The 24,837-nt window shown below is 49.0% G+C and overlaps 4 protein-coding genes across 5 annotated transcripts in view; 2 read left to right on the top strand and 2 right to left on the bottom strand.

Moving 5' to 3' along the window:
* RMDN3 (regulator of microtubule dynamics 3) overlaps positions 1-1,132 on the bottom strand; it is an 18,262-nt gene extending 17,130 nt beyond the window's left edge. Inside the window, exon 1 of the mRNA XM_026041105.1 lies at positions 1,108-1,132. Within this exon, the coding sequence (XP_025896890.1) occupies positions 1,108-1,132 (25 nt within the window). The remainder of the gene's footprint in view (positions 1-1,107) is intronic.
* Positions 1,133-2,672: 1,540 nt separating this feature from the next.
* GCHFR (GTP cyclohydrolase I feedback regulator) lies at positions 2,673-10,474 on the top strand. Its single transcript, XM_026041177.1, has 3 exons — positions 2,673-2,708; positions 5,338-5,432; positions 9,507-10,474. Exons 1-3 carry the CDS (start codon positions 2,673-2,675, stop codon positions 9,628-9,630), a joined length of 255 nt encoding a protein of 84 aa, XP_025896962.1. The 3' UTR covers positions 9,631-10,474.
* Positions 10,475-10,740: 266 nt separating this feature from the next.
* On the bottom strand, positions 10,741-24,278 carry DNAJC17 (DnaJ heat shock protein family (Hsp40) member C17). 2 transcript variants are annotated; one of them, XM_026041221.1, is made up of 11 exons: positions 24,168-24,278; positions 22,543-22,612; positions 21,495-21,553; positions 20,597-20,684; positions 20,286-20,368; positions 19,705-19,801; positions 18,997-19,046; positions 18,410-18,487; positions 17,840-17,920; positions 16,900-17,028; positions 10,741-10,954 (listed from the first exon to the last, which is right to left on the bottom strand). In XM_026041221.1, the coding sequence occupies exons 1-11, from the start codon at positions 24,243-24,245 to the stop codon at positions 10,832-10,834; spliced, it is 936 nt and encodes a 311-aa protein (XP_025897006.1). In that variant the 5' UTR covers positions 24,246-24,278; the 3' UTR covers positions 10,741-10,831. The 2 variants fall into 2 exon arrangements, with proteins under 2 accessions (XP_025897006.1, XP_025897007.1); XM_026041222.1 differs by lacking the exon at positions 10,741-10,954 and adding an exon at positions 16,477-16,651 and having other exon boundaries at positions 24,168-24,245.
* On the top strand, positions 11,915-13,922 carry CUNH15orf62 (chromosome unknown C15orf62 homolog). Its single transcript, XM_026041223.1, has 2 exons — positions 11,915-12,301; positions 12,721-13,922. Exon 2 carries the CDS (start codon positions 12,848-12,850, stop codon positions 13,376-13,378), a length of 531 nt encoding a protein of 176 aa, XP_025897008.1. The 5' UTR covers positions 11,915-12,301; positions 12,721-12,847; the 3' UTR covers positions 13,379-13,922.
* Positions 24,279-24,837: the final 559 nt, after the last annotated feature.

Raw genomic sequence — 24,837 nt, 5'->3', positions numbered from 1 at the left:
TCCCTCATAACCGTCACTCCCCTTACAACCGTCCTTCCCTCACAACTGTCGCTCCTTCAAAACCGTCACCTCCTCACAACTGTCGTTCCCTCATAACTGTCTTTCCCTCATAACCATCGCTCCTTCAAAACCGTCACCCCTTCACAACCATCTCCCCCCTCACAACCACCACTCTTATAACCACTGCTCCCTCATAACCACCACCTTACCAGCCCAGCTCTTGCAGCCACCCAACACCTCAGCCCTTTTCCGACTGTTTTGCTGCTGAGGGTGCCTTGGGTGAAAGCCATTTTTACTGTGATAAAACCTTGGTGTAGAAAAGGATAGAAAAGGCTGGTTTTTGGTGTGTGTGGCTCAATTATTGTTTCCAACCCTACTGCCCTCAGTAGAATGAAGCCAGTGGCTTGTGGCAGCAAGAATTCATCGTCCGGCGGATATTAAAGATGATATCTGAGTAATTACACACCAAAGCCTTATTGCAGTTCTTCCCTGTCTTGACATGCAGGTAGCTAGTGTGAGGAAGTAATAAAAGCAACCTTTTTGAAAGAAAGATTTTCCAAAAATGATAGCTGCTCTCCCAGGGCCTTTGTTCTTTCCCCTCAAGCCCCTTACATCATCGGAAAACAACTGCATTTTAAAATCCTGCAATACTGTAAAATCCTTCAAGTCCCACTGGATATTATAGTCCTTTCTTATTATTATTATTTGTCACTGCAGAATGTTGTCTTGATTCACACCATGCTGTCTGTCAAACCTGTTTTAAAGACCTTAGTAAATAAACCTCCACTGTTTCTCTTGCAACTTTACTTGAATGTTAGCATCATTTGGCAATTTTCCTCACGTTAAGCTCAAACTCTTTTTTTTTTTTTTCCCTTCAGTATTCCTTCTTATACACCTGTGACCGATAAAGCTATGGATAATCTGGGCACCTCTTAGTGTTTGTAAAGTGGCTAAAAAGAGATGGTAAATATTTGAAATATTGGAGATGGTAAATATTTGAAAGCAGGAGCGTGCTTTGACAGGAAAAACACGTATATTTCAGTCTTTCCAGACAAGTTAGTTTCTTGTGTGTTTTTCTTTGTAGCTCCTTCCCATTTATCCACTCACTCTTTGGTTTTTCGGATACCCACATAATCTTCCTGGCTGCTTTGCCAGGCTGTTTGCGTCCCTGCTCTTCCTCGCTGCTTCCTGCACAGTCATTGCAGCCTGATGCTATCACACCTGGATGGAGGCACATTTGTCCTTTCCTCTTGTCTGAGGCACGAGGAACTCGGATTCCAGGCCAAAAAAATAAAATCATCTTCCTGCTGATTCACCGTGTAGTTTTAGGCACATCATCTAGCTTCAGCTTTCCCGTCTGTGAAAATAGGGATAATAATATCTGATTCAGAGAAGTGCTGCAAAGATACCTATTATTTTTCACAAACATTATCTGTGATGAGAGCGTTATTAATGCGAACCCTGGTGCCCAGATGGTTTCCATTTCAGGGTGGTTTAATCCTCAGTTCCACAGGGCAAAGTCTTTCATTTCTCATATGTGACAGCAAAATGTATGTGCTTGAAAATCGCTGCTTCACCCTCTGCCCTAAGCAGGCGAGGCTGTGTCTGACAGCAGCCTTAAGCACTGGTGGAGCCAGTGCCAAGTGATCATCCTCCTACATCAAACACAGCAAGGGCAAAATTTCACATTTATGAACCATTTTACTTCCGAAGAGATCCCAGAACTTTGAACTCCAACAGGTGTGTTTTTAACAGACACTCACCAGCTTGGGCTTCTCCAGCACTAGGGCTCTTGTGAAGACGGTCCTTAGCATGGAAATGGTCTAAACAGATCCACAAGCGGGCAAACGGCTGGCACGGTCTCTTGGTCAGAGCGTTTCCCTCAGATTAGTCAGAGCAAACATTAACTTTCTCTCCGGAACCTGTTGATCAGTAACTTATGGGGAGAAATAACTCCCAGATCACTGAGGAAGACTGCAGTAAATCACAGCCCGGCCTCGGCTCTAATGGGAACATCCCCTTGGCTTTTCCTCACATCCTTTATTTCAATGCATGAGGGAACCCCGCTACGGGAGGCTCCCCAAGGGACCAAACTAGTGACTCTGTGGTGGGTCTTTGCTTTGGGCCATTCCACCACTTCATTGCAGCCGTGTTCCTTGGGGATGGATGAAGCTGCCGCTTGGGAAGCTGCAGGGAAAATGCACCAAGGCAGCTTTTCCCTTTCCATCTTCTCCGTTCCCTGTGCAGGGGGCAAACGAGGCAGCCGTCAGCACCAAACAAAGAAAATAACCCCCGCCCTGGGACGAATAAAACATGCTGCGTGTATTAAGAGTGCCCAGATTTTGCCTGGAGTGCTCTTCCAGGGGGGCTTTACCTGCACCTCAAGGGAGAGAGTGCTACTGTGATGCCTATGTCACACACCCACATATATATATATAAACACGTATGTATTCCCTTTTAATACACAGATGCTTTGCAAGGGGAGGACCCTACCCTTCGGACTCTCTGGCTGGAGACCAAGGCGGGCTCCAATATCCCAGCTGCACGGCGGGCAGGACCGGGGGCGCCTGGGGCGGAGCGGGGGGCCGGATCCCGCCCCTCGTGGACCAGGCGGAGGCGGCGGAGGCGGCAGTGGTGGCAGCGGTGGCAGCGGTGACAGCGGCGGCGGGACCATGCCCTACCTGCTCATCAGCACGCAGATCCGCATGGTGAGTCCGCCCCAGCGGGGCTGGTGGAGGGTGCGGGGACCGGGCGAGCAGAGCCGGCCGCCCCCAAGGGCAACGGCTGCGCGTGGCATGGGTGGGACACATGGGGACACCGCCAGCCCTGCGAGTCCAGCCTTCCTTCATCCCATTGCCCTCGGTGCAGGCTCAGAGAACTAGGCTGAGAGCCTCTTATTGTGGTACAGTGACAAGGAGAGAGCGTTAGTTCTTGCTTGCTGCCCACAGCCCGCGGGGTTTCAGGGCAGTCACTGCTGACTGCAGCTGGCGCGTTGGCAGCACTTTGTGGGATGTGCCTGCCACAGCTGAAGAACATCTTCCTTTACATGCATCCAAAACATTCCCCCAGTGCGGAAACAGGGGCAATTTCAATACTCTGCTTTCACATCTGCTAGCGCCACAGTGCTGCTTGAAAACACTGATTCGAAGTAGGTCTGTGTGGGCAAACCACTTGGCTTGGGATCACCCAGAAATAGGATGGTCAGGCAATTCAGGTTAGCTTTTCTTTGGCTAGCAGGGTTAATGTGACAGGGAGACCACGGCGGTGTGGGCTGGGGAAAATCATTTTGTTAAGCGAGTAGTGAGCCTGAGGTTTATAGGAGGAGGAGATGTGCCCTGGAGGGATATTGAGATGTTCCCAGTGTATTTTTTTCCCCTGGTTGTGCCTGAAACCTGTGCTTTAGGACTGGGACTTGGGAGAGATGCAATAGCCTTTCCCATAGGCAGCAAGCCCAGGTGGGAATGTGGCTCCCTAACAGGCCCCCAAAGACTTTGGAGCCTCTGCTTTTTTAACAGGACAGAGCAAACAGTTCTGACCTTAAACCTGATATCGAGCCAGGCTGAGAGCAGCCCGTCCTGGCAGGGAGTGATTGAAATTCCACCCTTTTTTTCTTTCTTTTCCTGGCAGAGGAAGGGTGTGAGTTGGACAGGTTGTTTTCTCTTGCACGGCCTATCTCTAGCTGGAGTGACTGGCTGGAGTGCAAGAGCTGGGAATTCTACAGGGAGAGCAACTCCAGGCTCTAGACTAGGAAAAGGCATCCCTGCTCTGCTCCTTTCTATCTTTTCCAGCCCTCCAGACTGCTGACTGTAGGAGCGTGCCTGCCTGCCACACAGCTCACAAAATACATTAGTGATTAGTGGAGCTGCTTGAACACTTTCTAGTCTGGCTCTGCTCTGGGCTCACACTTGATTCGCCTGCAGTTTGTCAGTTGATCAGGGCTGGGAGAAAAGGGTTTGGCCCTCACCTCTTGCTTTCCTAAGAAACACACATACCTTAGGTTTTCTATGCAGAGAGCTGCGAGCTCTCTGGTTTCTGTGCTGTGTGTGGTGACAGAGCTGAGCTGTGCTGCTCTCCCTCCCCGGCCCATTTTATGGCTAAACTAACCTCAGATCCAAGTGCGCCGCTTCCCATCCTGCTGCGCCTGCTTCGGGGGCCAGATAGATGGTTCCCCCTGGCGCGGAAGGGTGGATGACTGCAGGAGAGCCTGTGGAGCAGAAAGAGCCCGGGTTTTGCAACCACTGCTCCAGGGTGCAGGGCTGGCTTTTGCAATGCTTTAGATCACAGAATCACAGAACAGTTGAGGTTGGAAGGGACGTCCAGGGACCATCTAGTCCAACTCCCTGCTCAAGCAGGGATGCCTAGAGCATGTGGCACAGGGTGGCATCCAGGCGGGTTTGGAAGACCTCCAGAAAAGGAGACTCCACTACCTCTCTGGGCAGCCTATTCCAGGGCTCTGCCACCCTCACAGTAAAGAAGCTCTTCCTCATATGGAGATGAAACTTCCTGTGTTTCAATTTGTACCCATTGCCCCTTGTCCTGTCACTGGCCACCACCGAGAAGAGTTTGGCCCCATCTTTTTTTTCAGGAATTATCCGAGCACCCACATTAGTATCAAGAAAGGAAGGGCGAGCTGTGGGTCCCATGATGCAGGCGTGTATCGTCTTATACCCCTTGTGACATGTGGGAAGTCCCCCTGATGGCTTAGAGGGCCAGATGACTCATGTTCCTGATCATCTACCCCCAGCTCCTCTGCTATCCCTCAGGTTTTGAGAGACACTGGTAGTTCCTTGACGTTCCCCTGATGTTCCACCCCCTGGTGCATCCCCCTTCCTTTCCCAAAGCCAGGCTCTGCCAGGCCAAGGTGAACAGATATGAGACACCTCATCCCATGGTGGGACCAGGCCCAGTGTGAGCTCAGCCAGCAGGTGGCTCTCTGGGAGCAGGTCACCAAGGTCCTGTCTGGGGGCCACTCAGGTGGCTCTGTCTGGAGCTGGGACGCAGCAACACGGGTCCCCAGTGCCAAGCAGAGGAACCTGCATTAGATATCAGCGAGATGTGAAACATGGCACTGGAAACTTCATTCCTCTGAGGAACTGCTCCCTTCCCAGTGCATTTGCCCCAGGTTGTACCTGCAACCAGTACATGACTTTAGGACTGGGACTTTCCAGAGCTGTCAATATCCTTCATACACTGCCGTTTCCTAGACAGAAGTGGTCCTGAAGTAAAGCTGGTCCCTGTGGGGCAGGGACAACCTCTTACCAGAACCAGCAGGGAAAGGGCATGGGGGTGGCCGTGCTGCACAACATTGCTCAGGTGCTCTGCTGCATTTCCCCGCAGGAGGTCGGCCCAACCATGGTGGGAGATGAACATTCGGATCCCAACCTGATGAACTACCTGGGGGCTACAAAGAGAAACATGTTGGGTAACCACTTGTAAGTGTTCCTGTGATGCATCTCATGCTCTTGTCTCTCCTCAGTGTCCCCAGAGCTTCCTGCCTGTCCACCATAGCAAATTTGAACTGCACAACCACCTTTAAGCTCAGCTTTAGGTTGCCAATGAATAGAAAAACTGGATAACACTTTCACAGACCTGAATTACCTGTGACACAGAGCAACACATCGACAACAGCTCTTCATCCACAGGCCACCTCTGGGAGTGGGTTGTATTGATGATCCTTTTAATAGGTTTGGTTGGCAATTTTCAAAAATTTCATACAATCTGAGTCAAAATACCCTTCACCAAGGGCGAACTGTGTGTAGAAGCTGCCCCTTTGAGGTGTTTGTACAAACTGTTTGCTGAGTGTAGACTTGTCTTCTTCTGCTGCCGGGCCACCTCACAAGCTGACCCCCAAACTGTCTGATCCCTGTTGTGGTTCATCTGAAGTCTCTCCCTTTTACTGAGTGCCTGTGGCTGAAGAATTAGAGCTACTCCCTATTCCCCTCCTGACACCAACCCGTTTGCCCCATCCAACCCTCATACGCTTTACGCTTTTCCATGTCCCTGCGCATCTCTGCCCACGCTGAGTTTGACACCCTCCTTCAGCAGAGTGCAACTTGTAAACATTACTGAATGTTCTTTACATCTTGTCCCACTTTTTTTTTTTCCACTTGATATTTCATTTTTTTTCTAGAGGAAACAACGAAAACAAAACCAAACACAAACAAACAAGAAAGAAAAATAACCCCCAAATATCAACTAAAACAACAGAGGCGAGCAGACAGATTTCTGCTGAATCTTGCCCACTCGCTCCATGGTGTGGAGAAGGAGTAGGAGGAAAACCAGGCATTAAGCAGAAGGAGACCTCTCCTTCCCACTCTCTTCTGCAATTTCTATCAGCTGGACCAGGAAAACCCACCCACGCAGGACCAGCCTGGCAAACATCGAGGTCTAAGTCCTTGATTCCTGCTGCATTACAAAAAAATAAAAGGAATAAGTGGGAGAGCAAGTGAAAAAGAGAAAAATAAAAGAGTTGAAGGCCCTTGATGAAGAGAAATCCTTCCAAGAGCCAACTCAGGCCATCACCGCCCACCTGCATCTGCAGGAAGACTGAGCTCGTAGCCCTCCTGTCACTCCACTCGCTGCCTGGCAGGGCCGGGGTGGATTTGGCGGCGGAGCCGTCTCCGCGCTGCTATTCCCAACCCCGTGGGCGGCACCAGGATTGGCAGGAGCAGCGGCTTCAGGCAGCTGCCTGCAAAGAGGAGCCCAGCAGCACGCAGGGAGTTATGCAATGAGAGACCCAAGGAGGAAGAAATAAACAAATAAATAAGAGGCGAGGCTTGAGGAAGGGCTAAAAAAGAAAAGAAAAAAGAAAAAAGTGCTGCTGGTTCCTGAGGGATAGGAACAACTCTCTGGGATTCAGGGGGAAGAGAAGGCAAGGGAAAGATAAATAAAATGCCTCTTTATTCTCTGTCCTGACAGTCAGGGAGGAGGTGCAGAATTATAAAGATTTTACTTCTGTTGCGGAGAAGGGATGCGAGCCTGGCTGGTAAATTGGCCCCACCTGCTTCTTGGTATGATGGGAATTAGAGTAAGGGTAATTCTTCTAGATCTCTGTGGCACATCTTCCCCATTTGCACTTGAGCAACAGGAGGTGGAGGAAATACCTGCTGAGGGATGGGGCCGCTCTGTACGGCAGCGGTGAGCTGCCTTTCCTGGCAGAGCACAGCCAGAAGGGCAAAGCTTTCCCCAAAACGGATTGCTGTCCTCCTTTAGCACCCCTTCCTAGCAGGCTTTCCTTCCACCTACCTCCAAGGGGGGCTTCAAAAACAGGAAACTCAGCTGGTGCCACCAATCTTGTCCCCCCTCCCAGCACTCTGGCTCTGAAAACCTGACCTGATGAGCTCCTCACGAGCATGAAAGTAAAGGTCTAAGTGGTGTAGACCAGCTGGGGCACTATCTTATGTAAATGAACAACTTAATCACCGGTAATAAGGGAGAGAAGCAATCCTGTCAGGCAGCTCTGCCACTAGCTACTGCAAATGTCACCTCATCAAGTTCCACCAGCTGCTGGCGTGCAGGAACACGTTGCTGCCACTTCGGGGCGGAAGCCCAGGCACATCTGGGTTTGGGAAGGGAAGAACCGGGCTCCACAGCAGCCTGCTCTTTTCTGGTTGTCAGCAAGGGGGACACCTTGGGTGCGGAGGAGGAGACTCTTCTGGGCACAGTGTGCATGCTTGAGTAGACATCCATCCATCCACACATCCATCCATCTATCCATGCATGGATGGGTGGATGGATGGATGACTGTTGGACACTGTTTCAGGCATCTCCTGTTCTTATGTTGTCTATCAACACTGCTTGGTCTGAAATGAAAACAGATGCTACTTCTTTACTGTATGCTGGGAGTTGGGGCCTGAGACACCTGCTAATACTTTCATTTAGCTGCTCTCCAAAACGTAGTCAAAAAGCATCCCTGAGGAAGCTGGAAGAACAACCGGGCACATTAGGAGGAGACTGGCTGGTCACCAAAAACAGCTGCATTTGGAGTATACACGTGTTGCAGTTCAGTCCCCTCCCCACGTGTAGCACGAGCTCACCTGGGCATACCTGGAAAAGCTGGATCCTCGTCCTTACAATGTGCAGGTGCACAAGTCCTGTCTACTCTCAGGTGATTTTTAGGTCTCCTGTTGGCTTTTAGCTGCAAGGAAGGACTTTTCAAATTTTCATGGCCTCTCCATGTTGCTTCAGCCATATGGTTGCAGCCCACATGGTTGCAGAGATGTTGTATTTGATACGAGTTGCACGTGATCTTTTGTTTCACTCAACATGGGCTTGTGTTTAAGGCCCTGGGCAACCCAACCTTCCTTCTGATTTTAGTTCAGCCACTAAGGGTTTTTTATGTTCCCACAGGTAACCAACCCCGCCTAAGTTCCTTCCTCTGCCTAATGGGAATAATATTTACAAATTTCAACATGTGAATCTGAAGCACATGTGAAAAACCTCTTAAAGAAAGCATTAAGTTCAAAGGCACCTGTAATAATATATATTATCTTTAAACCTCATCTATAATTATAGCAATGTCTTAAGAAAGAGAGAGAGAGAAAAAAAAATCACTTGTTAGTATTATTTCATGCTTTAAAAATACTCACCAGTCCATTAATATATGGCAATCTTAGCAATAGCAACCTTGTCTGGACATGTTTTGGGGTCTTTTTTGGAGGTCCATGCTTCATATCAAAGTCAGAAGGGTCGTTTTTGCGATGCCCAAACAACATCCCTAATGATGCTGTGTCCCATCATTAGCAGTTTATCTGGCTCTGTGAGTCATCTAAGAGCTCCACAATTAGGAGGCTTATCCCATCTGTTTAAGTGCCGCAGCCAAAAAGACTGTGTTAAAAGAACATTAAGGCTGCCAAATCCGGCGCTTGGGGTTGTGCTCCGCATTTGGGGGTCTGCTGTTCCCAACCTAATGCTGCCCCTTCTGTGCCTGTGTTGGGCTGCTCTCCTACTCCATGGTCCAGTCAGGTAAACTAGTATTAGGTTTTAGCAACAGTAAACACAGTCTGATAACACGGAGCTATAAGGCCCTGTGAGCTCTCAGATCTGCAGCTTCCCAGGAACAGAGAAATTCAAGGAAAAGCTCAGGCTGTTTCTGTGCTGCAGTTGCCAAAGATGCTGTGTTTGAAGCCTGTACCCTACTCTCCTCCCTGCTTTGTAGCCAGTACTCACGTTTTCTATGTATTCCCAATCATACATACTTGAACTCCCTCAGCTGCAGGTTCAGTCCAGTTAACCAGCCAACACGTGGCTTTGGTCAACCAATTCCCAAACCGCCCTTCAATTTCAGTGACTGTTTCATTCCTCCCAGCCTTTCCCCTCGGGTTTGCAAGCTATGGCTTTTGGCCTCTGCCACCTAGTCAAAAGCCCATCATTTGGGCAGGCCCAGAGTGAGCCATGGTCACTGCGATGTCCTACGCTCCTTTATTAGTGATGCCAGAGTCATTTGCACAAGGAAACCCTCGTCTCTTCCACCTCATCTCACTGGCTCCTCTCTCGCCTGCTTGCAGCTGGGAGTACTATGTGAATGACGCGCCCCGGATAGTGTTGGACAAGCTGGAGAGCTGCGGCTACCGCGTGGTCAGCATGACAGGCGTGGGCCAGACCCTGGTGTGGTGCCTCCACAAGGAATAGCGAGAAAGGCTTCTGCATTCCCCCTGGGCAGAGCATGGCGGCTGCACTGGATGATCTCTAGAGGTCCCTTCCAACCTCAGCCTTCCTGGGATTCCGTGACTCTGGGATCGTCTCTCGCGGGACCTGCGGCAAAACTTTCCCCTTGGGTAGCTCCTTTCCGGCACAGACTCCAGGCGCTCGTGCGGGTGGACGTGCGGGAATGCTGTGGAGGCAAAACTTGGCCTAATAGGAGCTTGCCATCCCTGCCATTGCACAGGGCCTTAGGGGAGGAACGCGCGTGCCAGGTCCAGATCAAAGGTAAATCACACACTGAGAACAGAGGGGCCTAACTATCTCTCATCCAAATGGCAGCCTGGCAAATGCTACCCTTTTACATTTGAATCCTTCTCTATTTAGCACGCCTGGGAGGGAGCTCAAATGATAGACCTGCCCTCTCTTCCTGAGGGCAGAGAAGGATGTGCTGAGCTGGGAGGGTTCACAGCGTGCAGCCACCCAGGCCGGGACGGGTGGCCCTGGGAGGGGAGGCCACCACCCCAGGCCCACTCTCACCTCCTGAAGCTGCAGCAGTGGCTGCTAAACCCACGCGCCGCCCTTTGAGAGCCACTTCCCTTAGCAGCAAGGCTGGCTTCTTTCCCAAATGGAATTGTGGTTGGTGCTGTCAGGCTTTCAGGCCCAAAACTGCCACTCAGATACCACCTGCTTCCTGCGATAGCCTCGGAGCATCGCAGGGAAGTCTGGTGCACATTTCTGGCATGGGCTCTGTAATCGGAACAGCAGCAGCTGCAATGTTGGAGTGTTTGGGGCTGTGTGTATTGACCCTGCTGTAACACTAATAAAACATTTACCTGAAGACACTGACATCTTTCTGTGGGCTGTTGTGAACTGCTGTCGCCGAAACCTCCTGGATCCGCAGCTCCTCAGCAAGTGTTCAGGAATGAAGAAGTCCCAAGCCTTGGAGAGCTGGGGGTTTGTCCTGGCAGCACCTCTCCGACCCCGTGCCGCTCCCCAGCGCACAGGCTGCCGAGGCAACGTGCACGCTCAGAAACCTCTGACTTTTTCCCCTCTGGGGGTTAAGGGCCGCAGTTGAGGGCAGTTTACACTTCCACAGCATTTTTAGAAAAAGGAGGTTTATTGACTTAATTTAAGAAAAGAGCTTTCTAAATGCAGAACGATGGGGGGAGGGAATCTGTACTTCCTCATCCTAGGTGTGGGACTCTTCCTCGTCTTCCCGCTGGAGCTGCTCAATGAGCTGCTGCCTCTCTGCCGCTTGGCGCATCCGCATCATCACCAAGCTCTCGTAGTCTCGCTCCGAGACCACCGATCTCTAGGGGCAGAAAACAAACACGACCTGTAAAAAACACGTTACACAGCCCCGGTCCTGACTCCTCACAGTGAAAGCTCCTCGTAGCTTTGCTGCTGCGCGCGGGAGCGACCGGCACGTCAGCCAAGCGCTGATTGCAGCCTCGGCCTAATAAATGTGGGTTGCAGATGACAACTGCTATCTCAGAGCAAAGTGGTGGCTTTGGCGCTCGCCTTTCCAAAGCAATTCAGCATTAGTAGGTGGCACTACCAGTTTCAGAGGCACTCAAAGCACTGCAACACTTGGAAACGTCCCTCTTGCTTGAACATCCAAGTTAGAAATAAAGTAACATGCACAAAAAGAACAGGAAAAAATGTAATGTTTGTTTTCCTAGGAACTAGATTTGGTGGTGATTTAAGGGCATTTTATGTAGAAAACATACGGATGAAAAGCCACTAGCAGGGCGAGTGCAAATCTGATACTAAATACTAGCAAGGCAGTTGCTTGAGCTGCTGAGAGACTAGTTGTGAGGACGAAGTAAAAGCCACGATAACCTGGAAACTCCGCGGAGCCTGAGAAATGAAGGGATTAATACATTGTAAGTGACAGCTTAGCAACTGCATGAAGGAAATAACCTTCTGGTATTGTTCAGCATGGAACTTCACAGTGTCTGAGGGAGAGCCAGACTGTATCAGTGGCAGAACTAGGTTTCTTCAAAGCTTCTGGCCATTAACCACAGATACTTACTGTCATCTACCCGGCTGAATGAATTAGCCTACATGAGACTGATGCAGATGAGTCACCCGTACAAACCTGAATCACTGCTTCACACTCTGGCTTTAAATTTAAAGCAGACAAGAGATCACTTCCCCTGCCTTTTGTGAGCCCTGCTGGTGCAAGAAGCCACCAGAAGTGACAGCAGGAAGAGCACCAAGAGCAGAGTCACATTGGAGAGCGGCTACGAGTCAACTTTCATGTTGGTGGTTCTCAAGCAAGCTGGATGCCTCTGAGCGAGCTTTGCCTTCTCCTGAGGCAGAGTGTGGGCTGATGCTCCGCCGCTCCACACACCTACTTCCTGCAATCCTGGCAATTACCAATAGTGTAAAACCCAGTTTCTGACGTGGCTGACTCAGCAAGGGCTTGGCTCAAAACAAATACATACGCACAAGGAACTGCAGCCTGGGAAGCTCTGACAGGAGGCAAATGAAGGGAAAGAGGCATGGAGGATTTCTAGGGTCCTGGGTCCAACCCGGCTGAGCTGTCTCCAGCCCTGTTATCCCAACAACGGCTCATCGCACCGGTGGTTGCAGTCCTCTCCAAGTGCTTCAGCAGCTTCTTCTCTGTTGGACTCGGGTGCTGCTCCCGCACAAAGTAAGTCTTTATTTTGCATTTGATTTTCCTAACGCTAGCTACCCGTTGGCTCTGCTGCTTGTGAAATTTCCACTTGTCCGTGTTTTCCTTTGGTTTCCTTTCGTGCGACTGAGTCACCGGCTCCCTTCCCAACCACCTCCTGGAATTTTTATACCGTGCCCTTCTCCGTGAAGGTGGCTGGTTACCATGGTACCAAAGTGCCCTTCTGTTCGGGATGCGAGATTAAATCTGTTCTCATGGTGACTGTGTGCTGCTCTCCATCAGCTTCTTTCGGCGGCACAGATTCAGCCGGCTCATTCCTTCCCTGCTGAAGAGCAAGGCTCCCTAATACCTGATACGCCAGCTGCTCGCTGACAGAGGGGTGTAGCGTGAAGAAGTCGGTATTTCCTGCAATACCAGCCTCTTTGTTTTCCTTCCAGCTACGGGAACGAGGAAGGAAGAGGTTGTTCCTGTTCCGTGTGACTCGGTGCCGATCCTGTGACTGAAGTCCAGCATCTGACTGCAGAGCAGTCAGCAGCTCCCTTCTTTTCGTTGCCTTTCCTCAGCATGGATACGTGGCGCAGAGGGTCCATTAAGTCCACCACGTTCTTCAGGCGCTTCTCGCTCAGGAGGCACAAAAAGCTGGGCAACCAAGTCATCCTCCTCAACCAGAACAGCCACACTCTGGACAACGACGGACAGTGCCAGAAGAGGGAACGCTTACGGGATCTGAAGGACAAGTCTGATTACCTGTCATATCAGAGTGAGCAAAACCTAGCCAAGGCACAAGCACCTCCCAAGCCTCCCCGGCTCTACCTGGACAGTTCTAGCTGCCCCAACATCATTGATCACACAGATTCTCACTCTGACATCTCCTTTTCTGGTGCTACTCATCAATACCACAAAGCCACTCAAACTCAATTCCACAGGGAGCAGGCTTCAGACTGTGGGGCCATGGAGGTGGGTTTCCAGAGCGGCACAGCTCCCTCCGACCTGTCTGATCCCTTTCTGTCCTTCAAAGTGGATTTGGGGCTATCGCTTCTCGAGGATGTTCTGCAGACCCTCAGAAAACAGAATCCAAGAGATTATGCCATTTGAAGGTATGTGCCACTCAATGTATCCCATTTGCCTACGGACACTGTCAGTTTCTCTAGTCCTGACGAGAGGAAGGACGCTGCAGTGTCCCCGTTTCGAGTGGCCTGTTTCATTGTTCTTGCCCGACCCCTCACAGACTGTTCTCGTCCTCGCTCCGGAGCCCCTCGGAGCAGAGCAGTCAGGCTGCACGCCCAGATGACACGGGGCTCCTGGAGCCTCACCCAGGAGCTTCCATCCTCGGCAGTGGGAACTTTCTAATCTTGACCGTGCACCTTCTCCTCATGGAAGGATGACTATGCTTGGCAAAGGACTTGTCTGGGGGATGGGGTTGCGACCGTGCAGCACGGACAGAAAGGGATGTGGCATACACCATTTGTGGCACTGGAAAGGGAACAGCCAAGCTGCTATCTCAAAGCCACAGCTATAGCAAGGGGCAAGAAACAGATACTGCTGTTTTTTTTTTCTCCTACCACATTTGGATGCAAAAGTCAAAGATATTCCTTTTTTTTTTCCCTTCTTCTTGTGGCTTTCTCTTCCCCTAATTCAAGTGCAGATGCCACTTCCAGCCTGGAAACAGGTAAGCATCCATAAAAGCTCAAACACCAGCAAGAGCAGTTTATTTGTCTGTTATCAGGAGAAAGGTCTCTAGATACTGCTGCTTGAAGCATGCGCTGACCTACCAGCTGTACAGATGTCAAAGAATAAACGTGTCTGTGACTGGAAGCGTCTCGTTGCCTCCTTTCGTTGGTAGCAAGCCAGAAAAACAACAAGCCTGGCATCAAGAGCACGGATCCCTTGATCTGTAATGACCAAGGCCTGTCCTCTCTGGTTCCTCAGGTTTTCACAAGGCGGGTGCAGAAGGAGTGGGCTGCTGGTTTTGTGCGTGGGGAGAGGGCTGGTGCTGCTGACAGGCTGCTCTCCTCCCCCGAGCAAGAGGGCACATGCAAGGCTCAGAGTCGAGACTAGCTGGGCTGACCCCAGCTTCTCAGCTGCAAGCTGGACAGCAGGAGGAGCTCAGACCAGCTGACAGGGCTTTAGACCCGCCAGGATGGGCTGTTTAAATGTCAGTGTAGAAGCTCCTGGGCCACCGAGCCTTAGCTTACACCCGGATCACCTGTCAGGGCTATTTCAAACAAACAAAAAAACAACCCCCCATATCCTCCCTTCACCCCAGTGAAAGAAAACAACAGGTAGATAATTACAAGCTTCGGAAAGAGGCAGCAGCGATGCGCAGAGACATTCCAAGATGTCCAAGATATGGGGAGCCCTTAACCTGCCAAATTCACGGCAGGCTGTAAAGGCAGATAACGTGAGCCAAGCTCGCTACAACCCCAAAGGAGCTCAGGGAAGATGCAAGACAGTGCCAGAGCGAAAGCTTTTCTCAGCAAGCCGGGGCAGATGAGAAAACAAGTGGTAGGAAGACACCAGGACTAAAGATGCTTCTTAGGAAGGGAGTACTTCATGCTGTTGGAGTGGCAAGCTAGGTTCTCCTCGGCGTTATGCATCTGTGGTGTACCCTGAACCACCCAGGGCCACAGGATGGCGATCAAATGGTCACTGCTGTCAGCCCAGGGGTGACCACAGCCAATCTACAGCTCTTGGAGTTCAAGTGCAACTCTCCCTTTTCGCTCTGGCAGCTCTCCAGGAGCTGCTGGACACTGCCTGTCCTCGGCTCTGTGAGGAAACAACGCAGCGAGGACTAGAGGGGCCAGCACTCCCTTCTCACAGCGGGGTCCGTTAGGAGTTTCACCTGGGATCTGCTCCCAGAAGCTCCCCTGGCTGAGGGTGCACGAAGCTCTCGGTTATTTGAGGAACACAGCGCGCTGCTCTTGGCCGGCACCCCAAGGCAGGGGGTTCAGGCAGCTCGGAAGCAGACGAGGAGCAAGCGTGTTGCCATGAGAACATTGCAGCTCCCAGGCTGCTTTCTGAAGGGGAGGAAGCTGCACTTGCACAGACAGGAACAAAGAGGGGGTGGAATCAGACAGAAATAGGAGCGATCCAGAAGTGGAAATTGGGCAGCTTAGAAGACACCTGTGCAGAGCTGAAGGTGAACCTGAAAGCGAGAACGTGGCCCTTGATGGATAGGAAGCCAGACTGGATATGAAAGGAGAAGGTGAGGCGCTGATCAGGGCAGTGGCAGAAGGAAGGTCTCTGAATGTCCTCATCTTGGATAGAACAGAAGCAAAGAGCTGGGGAGGAAAACTCAAACTCATTCGTTCTGGCCCCTTGGTCACCTGGTTCTGCACTGTGCATGAAGATGCACTCCGCTCTGCTTCCTTGGCCTACTGGGCTCTACTGTCAGAACTGCTCTTGCTAGGTGCTCTGAGAAACGAGGACAGGCTGTTTAGAAAATGTCCATCCCAAGTGAAAATACAGCAGCCCTAACCCGATGTGGGACAGCAGCGAGGCACTCGGATGTGTGTAAAGGCACCTGCTATAACTACAGCGCTTAGCAAAAAGCTGGGACACCAAATGTAGCCAACACAGGCCAACAAAAATACGGAGAAGGCTCATCACGCAGAAGGCTCATCTAAAGGCACACACATAAATCCAGGGCACCTGCAGAGCGTGAGGCGAGATTCCTCTCCACAACAACCAGATCTGAGTTTTGATCTTTGCACCACAGGGAAAGGAGGGGTGGTGCAGGAGTGTCGCGTGTAGTTTGAAGTGGAACTGCAACAAGCAGCGAAGGAGTCCAGGCTTCTTACCTTACTTTACCTCTTAAAGGTCCCTCTTAGGCTTCTTACCTTTCCTCTCAGACAATCAAGTTATCACAAAATAGGTCAGAAAAAAGGCAGGGCACAAAATACCCTACGCTTGGTTCTACAGCACTGAATTCAACGTGTTTCAAGGAAATTAATACAATTTCCACTCCAAAGGGCCAATGGGAGCAGAGGGCAACATGTTGCAGCCTAGCCTCCACGTCTGGAGAAACCTGCTTTCTATGTTTTAACCACTAGATGTTTATTGCCTTTCATCTGTGTTGTGTTTGGAATACATTTGCTATCCAAGAGGAAGAGCTCCACATGGGTTAACAATCACCTTCCACTCAGCGTGTCTACCAAAGCCATGAACAACACTGCCAATGAAGCCCTAAAATGGACAATAATTGTCTATTTATTAGGACTTTAGTTTAGTGCTGCCTTCTTTTCCCTATGCACATACAGAATCAGCCAGAGGATTCAGAGAGTCAAATGTATTAGGGTAAACCCACAGAAAAGGGGCAGCAGACGCTCCAGGCTGAGCAAGGAACATCTTTTTCACTTGGAAGAGAGACTGAGGGGAAAAAAACCAAAACACTCATGCAGATGGCTTGTGTCCCAGCACGCTGCTACTCAAGCCAAAGGTCTCTTAAATAGGGCCACTCCTTCAGCACGGAAAGACTCATCAAAAAGCCTTTCACTAACAGCTTCTTTTCCAGCTCTGCTGGTACCAATGCATTCTACCCGAAGTACAGAACATGTTGTTAATTTTCGGTTGCTAGAGGAACAGATTCCAGCAGCAGCTGCCTGTGCTTTCCTTACCTGCGAAGTCCTCGGCTGAGCAGCACTGTCGGAGCGGACAGAGCTGGGATTACTCTGGGGCTGGCCCTCCAGCCAGGAAATCTTTAGTGGATTATTTATCAGGCCAACTTCATTCTTCACAGCCATCTCCTATCAATGAAAATATTCTTTCATCACCTTCTGAGTTTTGGAACACACTACGTTGCAGCTCTGTCACAGTTATAAGGCTTTCTTCATCTCAGCTCTGAATCAAGGCCAGGCAGAGGGCAACCAACACAGGTTTCAGAGCTGCCCTATATAGGAAGCATCCCTTTTTAAGGCCCATAACTGCATTAAGCACAAAAGGGCATATCACTGCCACTACTTTTTACATAACATGAGCACAGATACTTATTTTGATACAATTAGATTATTTGGATATACTAGTGAAAGAGCAGGTGACAAGGAATAAAGAGAAACTCTTGCATAGCAAAATTCTTAGTTGATGGGACTGCCAAAATTAGGGGTAACTGATCATTTTGGTTTCCACTGCCACATGAATGATTTTAACTGGCAGCAAGTCAAAACATTTTGGATTTTGCTTTTTCCCCCCCTCTCTTCAAATGTGCTGAGGCCTCCAGACAAAACCTCCAAAACCCATCGGGCCCAACCCCAAAAGAGGTAATTAACCCTCAGAGGCTGCTTCAATAGCTCTTTAAAGCCTCTCTTTAAAGCAGCAGCACTTTCCTCAGGCATTTACATGTGCAGCCTGCTTGTCTACATGCACAGTCTGCCCCGGCTTTATGCCTCGAGCTTTGCTACTCCTTTCAGGCATCTGTACCTTGGACTCTCATTACCCTTCTCCACGGCCTCTCTGACAAAGCAGTGGCTCTAGGCTGCCAATCTGCTAATCATTCCCTCGTGCAACACCTCTTCTTCTCCACTCTTCAGTGAGCACGTTTGTGGTCTCCGTCAGACTTACAGCAGCCTTAACCGTAGCAAATTCCACCACGGCGCTCCCCGCCTTCCTGCTTGACATCAACAAATTGAGCACATCCCCATACTGCAAGAACAAAGGAAAAAAGGAAGAAAAACATACTCAGATGAGAAGCAAAGCACATCTGGGAACACAGGGAGAAAACAAGCCTCTCCATAGACCTACAGCTGGAGCTGTCGCCCTTTCTGTGCTTTCATGGATCCTGACATGTCATAATTTCTGCTCCTAGAAGGAAGGATTTGGGGGAGGTTTGTGTTTAAACACCCGCCTTCTGGTGGGCTAGAGAGCAGGATCACTGCTGAGCTCAAGAGTCCAAGCTACAGCAGATACTCTCATAAAGGGAAAACAAAAAACATATGCAGGGATTAATCAGATCATGGGCTCTTATCTACTCCTGCCTCACAGCTGATGATCTCTGAAAAATGGCAGGAGTCAGAAAGCTGAACAACAGTAAAGGAGATGAGCTACGCTGGTTTTTGTAGAGCTTAACAGAATTTACTATCCTTTTCATAGCTTCAGAGAAGGGAAAGATCAGGTAATAAAGAATGACAAGACCTTCTGCAGGATCCGCATCAGAACGTCTCTCGAGTATCCCCCTTTCGTGTCATCTTCCTTCCTGCACTTCCATTTCAGCTGGGAAGTAAATGTGACAGGTTAATCTTGTCTTCCTCCCCACACCGTTGCCATCCTCACTGCCACTCTCATCACCTGCAGAATAACCAAGTTGGCTCTTTACAGCTCACAGCCCCTGCAGTGCCAGGATGCTGATCTCACCATCAGAACACGCAAAGGGAAGAAACTATTGGAGTAACAAGAAAGACTCCTCATCGGAATAAAAGCAGCTCATACCTCGTAATAATGGTTATATTAAGGTAAGGAGCTGATGCAGAGCCCAAACAGACTATTCAAACACAGCTCAAAAGACTACATTGAGCAGTAAGGGAGAAAAAGAAGTGGGAGGTTGGGAGGATATTTTATAGGCAGTGACGGGAGTTGTTTGCACACTACATAGAGGAACTTCACCTCCTCTGTACAAAGGGCCCTGACAGCTCAGCAACAGAGCTGAGGTGTCAATTCTGCTTCTAAAGCTGCGAGGGTTTTGTCAGTTTTCACCTAAACCCAGCTTTAGAGGCATAACTTACTTTGAGTTTGGGGGTTGTTTTGCCTTCTGCTCCATTTCCTGCGTGTTTGCCTAAAGAGAGTGAAAGGAACAAAGATAGAAATGATACAAGTAAAGACTTTTCTCACCTAAAAGGCATTAGCAATGTAGAGATGCCCCAAAATCATGAGAGAAACAAGTTCCAGGAAGCAAAACCCAGGAAGCATAGACTGCAGAAAACCTTTTTTTGCTTACTGAGTCCCCTCTGGATGATAGAGACTCATTACTGTAAACAAGAAGCAGAATAAATAAACCTATTAAGTAAACAAAATAAATAATGACAACTGTCACTGTTTGCAAATTTCAACTGGTCGCCTATTCTAAGCACGCAAGGTTAATTACTTTGATTGTGGCAATCAGATGACTAGAGCATCAGGCATCTTCCCCAGCACAAGCGCGGGGCTCCACGTTAGCTCATCTGGGTTCAGTGCTCCCAAAGATAAACGCCCATATTTGTTGCAAAGGAGCAGCCAACAACATGTGAAAGAGCAACGTGCCACAGAGGGGAACAAACATGCCAGAAATAGCAGCCTTTTGACTCGTCAAAGGTGCAAAATACGGTGCAAAGCAGGGGAACTCTGTGATGTGACTAGGTTTGAAGCTGCATGCACGAGCAAGCTCTGCCTACAGGTGAATTGAGCCCCATGAATATTCAGCTTAGCTGAGGGCTGCAGTCTCCTCCTACTCTCACCTCGGATGCGCTGCTCTCTCTCAAGTCGGATCTGTTCCTGGATGAGCCTCTGCTGCTCCTCAAGCTGACGAGAGCCTTCTTCGCGCAGACGGATTATCTACGGGATGGGCAAGACAGTATCTCAGGGCCTGGTTTAATGGCTGGGTGACGCCAGCCTAAAATTGTGGCACTGACAAGAACGGCTTGTCTCAAGCTCGTCTCCCGAGGCAAATTCCTGCTGCCTCCCCTGTGCTAGCCCCATTGCTCACATACTGATTGGACTGCTCATGTTCCCTAAGGACAGAGTCCCTATCAGCTAGCATATAGGCAACCACCTGTTACTATTTCTGTGCTGCAAAAGTGGAGACTTAAAAAGAAATAATAAAAATAAAATATTTGCAATTGGCGTATTTGCCAGATTGCTACAAGTCCCCTCAACAGACAGCCCTTTTTCCCTGGCCCATAGCACCCATGGTCCAAAAGGTTGAAAAATTGCTACATTCAGGTTTGTTGCATCTCATCACAAGCTTTTCATGAGGGATGCGAAGCCTTCCACCAATCCTCCTCAAAACAAACATAAAAATCCACCAATTCATCATTACTTCTTGTTCGAGTGTTCTTGTTATCCGGATCTCTTCCTCTTCAGTCTCACGGGCCTGTGCTTCTCGTTCCCTGGCTTCAAGATCTGCAAAATAAAAAAAAATAAATAAATAAATCAGAATTTTCACTGTTGCCACTGTAGTCTACACAGCTGGACTGAAATTCAACACAGAGCTCTGATAGCTATTATATTTTATTGGGCATAAAAGGACATATCCATCAGAAACAGCCAGCAGCTTAATGATCAGTGCAAGAAATGCAAACACCCAGGTAAGGAATACGTCAAGCCAACATGAAGTTCTGATTTCCTTACCAAGCTTTACCCTCTTTCGCTTCTCATCAAGCTTTTGTGTCCTTTCTGCTGCTTGCTTCTTGGCTTTTCTCACTTTGTCATATGCTGCCTGTCAAAGAACCAACGGCAGAGTGTGAAATTACATAAAGCAGGAGGGATAAAACACAAAGTGTTGAATAAAGGAGAAATTAGATACTGAAACACTAATCAGAGGTGAAGAATTTTCTTTTTAGCATTCTTCCTAAATGGAGGTCAACACAAATATCCTGAAAACAATAAAAGAGGTCCAAGGACTGAGCCTGAAAGGAAGGTCAAAAATTCCAGGAATAACTGCTCAGTAAATAAGAGAGAAAATTTACTGGTGGGAAGAGTATTCTGGGTTCCCAAATAGGCCAAAAGTGGCTTTGGGAGCACCGGTAACAGTGGCAAAGAAATGTCATATTCTGGAAGGCACGGAATCATTACTTCTTTTATACCTGTTGATGATGGGTCAGTTCTGGCTTAGAGCTAAGTTTTAAGACAAACCAAGTTCACTTTACACGAGAAGTTTACTCATAGGACCTGGAAATGCAATGATGCCCCAGGAATTGAACGCGTGTCTTAACGCCAGTGGTGGGTATTTCTCTTTTTATGGGACATGTCTCAGTTTAACATGCTATTAAACACGGTATCTCGTAAGTAAATGGACAGAGCCACACAGAGAACATCAGATTTGACCAGGAACACTTTGCCTAAGCAGATACCACTTGATCTCCCAGTGAAATACAGGGTATAACAGCTGAGAGTCGCATTCACACTCACTCAGAGAAGAGAGCAGAGATTATGACAGACAAGAAGAGATTTTTCACCAATTCCCAACCAGGCTTGCACAGAAAAACATCACATAGTCCCACCAAGAAGAAGCGATGGGCATCCTTACCCTTGCTGCTGCATCTGTTAGCACTGCTAAGGCCTGAGACAGTTGGTGGAAGATTTCCGCTGGGAATTAGAAGAGAAAAGGGTAAGATGCAGAAAACCCCGCTAGCAGCCTGGGGATGAACCACAAAAGACTATCCCTTATGGAAGAGACCTGCAAAATGCCAGAAAAAAAGAATAATCTTTCCAAAGCAATTGTGAGCCAACTCTCAGCCAAGTTCTTCCCAGCTGAAAGATCAACTTAACTACCTAAACTAAAAAACAAACGTTGGGACCATCATAAGAAACGTGTGGAAAACACGAACTGAACAGAGTGCATAGACAAATACATTCCTGAGCCTGCAGTCAGTCTGAAACACAGTGCATTGGAGAGAAATTCTCCAGTCTGGATTAATAACTTTTCAACCCAGGATCCAAATGTTGTCTTTTACATGGATTTTGCTGACCCTCTTCCTGCAGGGATGTGCTTACTGGAGACTGATGTGTTTATTTCGAGGTGTTTTGTGGAACTGCATCCTTCCAGTTACTGCTGCTGTTCCTTTTCATCCACAGGTGCTTGGAAAGGAAACGGAGAGGGTAGAGTACACAGATCTTGCTAACGGTCCACTCGGCTGCAAAGAGCCTTTTCCATATAAAATAACGATGTCTAAGCTCTCCATTAAAGTTTTGATTTTGAAAAGCATGAATTAAAAGAATGAGTAGCCAGCCAGTTAACATCCATCAGTGACAATATGGCTAATGGTCCAGGATTCAAGTACCAGATGGGAAGATTTGTGAAGGAGCAAATAAAAATCGGAAGATTTGTGAAGCAGCAAATAAAAATTTCAGCATTCACCTAACCCTTGAGCTGCTGAAAGCCAACATTTATGCATTTCACCTTAAAACCCAGAGGAATCTAGCAACTAAAATAACTCTCAATGCTGCATGTTACACACGGCATGACACAAACCCAGGTGCTCTCTTTACTGCACGCAAAGACAGAGCTGGGGTTAAAGAGGGTCACCTATAGGAGTCTGTACGTGCGGATGAGGCAAGGGCAGCTCCCATCTCACCTGCTTTGGGATCGTCCGGGTTCTTATCCGGGTGGCACGTCAGGGCCTTCTGGCGATACGCTTTCTTGACCTGCAAGAGCCACAGCAGAGCTTTCTCAGGAGGTTCCGTCCATGCTGAGAGACACAACCTGGAGAAAGGCACCACAGAAATGCAAGGAGCACGCCCCGCTCACGGCGGGTTTGGGTTTCCTGATCTCAGAACACACCTCTCTGCCAAAAGCAGAAGACTGTAGACAATATTCATTTGCATGGCTTAGAAACCCCAGGGCCTGCAGTATTATTTTCTGGAATACTTTTTCTGGAAGTATTTTGTGGAAGTATTTTCTGGAGAGCCTGTGTAAAGAAACGAAGGAGCCTCCTGCAAAAGCAAGAGACTAAAGAAACTCCATTTTCAGCTCCAATGTAGCGACCTGCCCTTTTCCTCACACTGCACTGAAAGGATAACCAGCCTGTTCAGTTAAGCACACAGCCACACTTTCAACCAATTCCGACCTTTTTAAGGCCGAAAGTTTTACTTTTAGGTGCATTACAGCTGCAATGCAATGCACGCTCAGCAAGGCCAAGCCTAATAGGCTGAAACACAGTTTTCTACCCAGTCGAAAGGATACAGCGTTCCTCACAGGCACCACTATTTGGGACAAAATACCTACAACTCCTTTCACAGCAACTGGGTTTAGCAGCCAAGGACATTTTGACCTAAGTCTATCGAATCCCATCTACACTTCAAGGCAAAACTGACAACAAATTATGGGAAGAAACATCCGCGTGCAGGAAAGAAAAGGTAAAATAAAATCAAAGCTGCTCCGTTCAGCTGCCAAGGACTGGAAGGGATAAGTGGTGGCTCAGCACCACCTGCTGTACAAAACCGCGGGTTGTTACGTGCTCAAAGGAAACATCACAGGCCAAACTCCGTCTCCTCCACAAGCCAGATCCCTGGAAGGAGTCTTTGTACAACCTGCATCATTCCCAACTATTGGAACAGCTGCTCCACACGGCAAGGGGAGTTAAGGCTTCTCCAAGGAGTTCAGGCTGATCTCTTTGGGTAACATTTAGGAAAGCTCTGCTCTTTTGCTGATGTTTCCCTTAATACTAATCTCCTCTGGGTTGTTTCAAGCACCCTACATTGAGCTGAACCATAAAACCTGTCAATTTTTAGGCTGCACCAGATCACACATATTGCAATTTATTTATTTATTTATTCTCCTTTTCATTTTTCTTCTCATTTAGCAGCGAGGTTGAGCTCAACCAAAGCCTTTCACGTCCTTTGGGGCTCACGGCTTTAAAAACAGCCCCAAACTCCTTACTGGGGCCAGCAAAGTCCCCGGCTCAGCTTTAATCTGCTCTGCTATTCGCGGCTTTACTCGGCTCGTCATAATTGAGCTTGCATAGGCCGCTCCTGCTCGGCCTTGGGGGCCTCCTGGATACTTATCACGTTGACTCGGCCACCAAACGAGAGAAAGCAAGAGGAATAATAATAATAATAATAATAATAATAATAATAATAATAATAATAATAATAATAATGAAACAATCCAAAAAAAGAAAAAAAACCCACAAAAAAAGACAAGATATCGTGCAGTATAGATTGCACACGCCGCTGGTGCCGCGGAAACCCCGCTCCTAACCTCCTTCTCCGACGCCTTCTCCCCAACGCCGAGCAGACCGTAGAGGTCCCGCTGCAGCACGTCCCTATCGACCGCCATGGCCACGCCGAGCGGCCTCCCCTCCCCGCCGTCGCCGCGCACGGCCTGCCGGGAAATGGAGTCTTGGCGCGCCCCGAGCCGCCGCGGCGACCTCGCGGCGGGACTACAAGTCCCAGAGTGCCCCGCGCGGCAGCCGGGCCGCTGCGTGCGCTTCGCGCGGGGAGGGGAAGCCGTTTTAAAATGGGGTCGCTGAGGACCGCGGCCGTTGGGAGGGGATCTGTTTTCCTGGGAAGAGAGAGCAAAACACGGGCGATCCTCGGGTTTTTTTTTCTGCCATTAACACCCGTCGCTTTTAAGCCACATAAAAATGGCTTAAATACTTGCAGAGGAATTTATTTATTTATTTATTTATTTGCTATTTCCCAAATCCAAAAGTAAAGGGAACTTTTTGATGGCGCAGAAGGAATTTTGCGGGCTTAGCCAGCAAGGTCTTTCCTTGCAGGATCCTGCTGGATCGCGTTTCTGGTAGAAGGTGCTGAGGGGCTTCCTATGTAGTAGCTAAGAGTGGATGTCCTTGGATATCTACTATTAACGCTAACATTTGTTTGCTTTTTAGGGAATGTATTTAACCTGGGAATGTGTTCTGCCTCAA

Source organism: Nothoprocta perdicaria, unplaced genomic scaffold (assembly GCF_003342845.1).
Source record: "Nothoprocta perdicaria isolate Ctin4 unplaced genomic scaffold, notPer1 scaffold_28, whole genome shotgun sequence".
In the NCBI taxonomy this organism is placed as follows: domain Eukaryota; kingdom Metazoa; phylum Chordata; class Aves; order Tinamiformes; family Tinamidae; genus Nothoprocta; species Nothoprocta perdicaria.
This window is presented reverse-complemented; position numbering and strand designations above follow the sequence as displayed.

What these genes read in the sequence shown, in the direction of transcription:
- GCHFR (XM_026041177.1), top strand. Translation starts at nt 2,673, where the DNA reads ATGCCCTACCTGCTCATCAGCACGCAGATCCGCATG. An exon ending in TCAGCACGCAGATCCGCATG is followed by an intron (nt 2,709 to 5,337) that starts GTGAGTCCGCCC and finishes ATTTCCCCGCAG; the next exon opens with GAGGTCGGCCCAACCATGGT. An exon ending in AACATGTTGGGTAACCACTT is followed by an intron (nt 5,433 to 9,506) that starts GTAAGTGTTCCT and finishes GCCTGCTTGCAG; the next exon opens with CTGGGAGTACTATGTGAATG.
- CUNH15orf62 (XM_026041223.1), top strand. Translation starts at nt 12,848, where the DNA reads ATGGATACGTGGCGCAGAGGGTCCATTAAGTCCACCACGTTCTTCAGG.
- DNAJC17 (XM_026041221.1), bottom strand. Translation starts at nt 24,245, where the DNA reads ATGGCGGTCGATAGGGACGTGCTGCAGCGGGACCTCTACGGTCTGCTC. An exon ending in CCCGGACGATCCCAAAGCAG is followed by an intron (nt 21,554 to 22,542) that starts GTGAGATGGGAG and finishes TCTAATTCCCAG; the next exon opens with CGGAAATCTTCCACCAACTG. An exon ending in CTCAGCCGAGGACTTCGCAG is followed by an intron (nt 10,955 to 16,899) that starts GTAAGGAAAGCA and finishes TTCTGCCCCTAG; the next exon opens with AGATCGGTGGTCTCGGAGCG.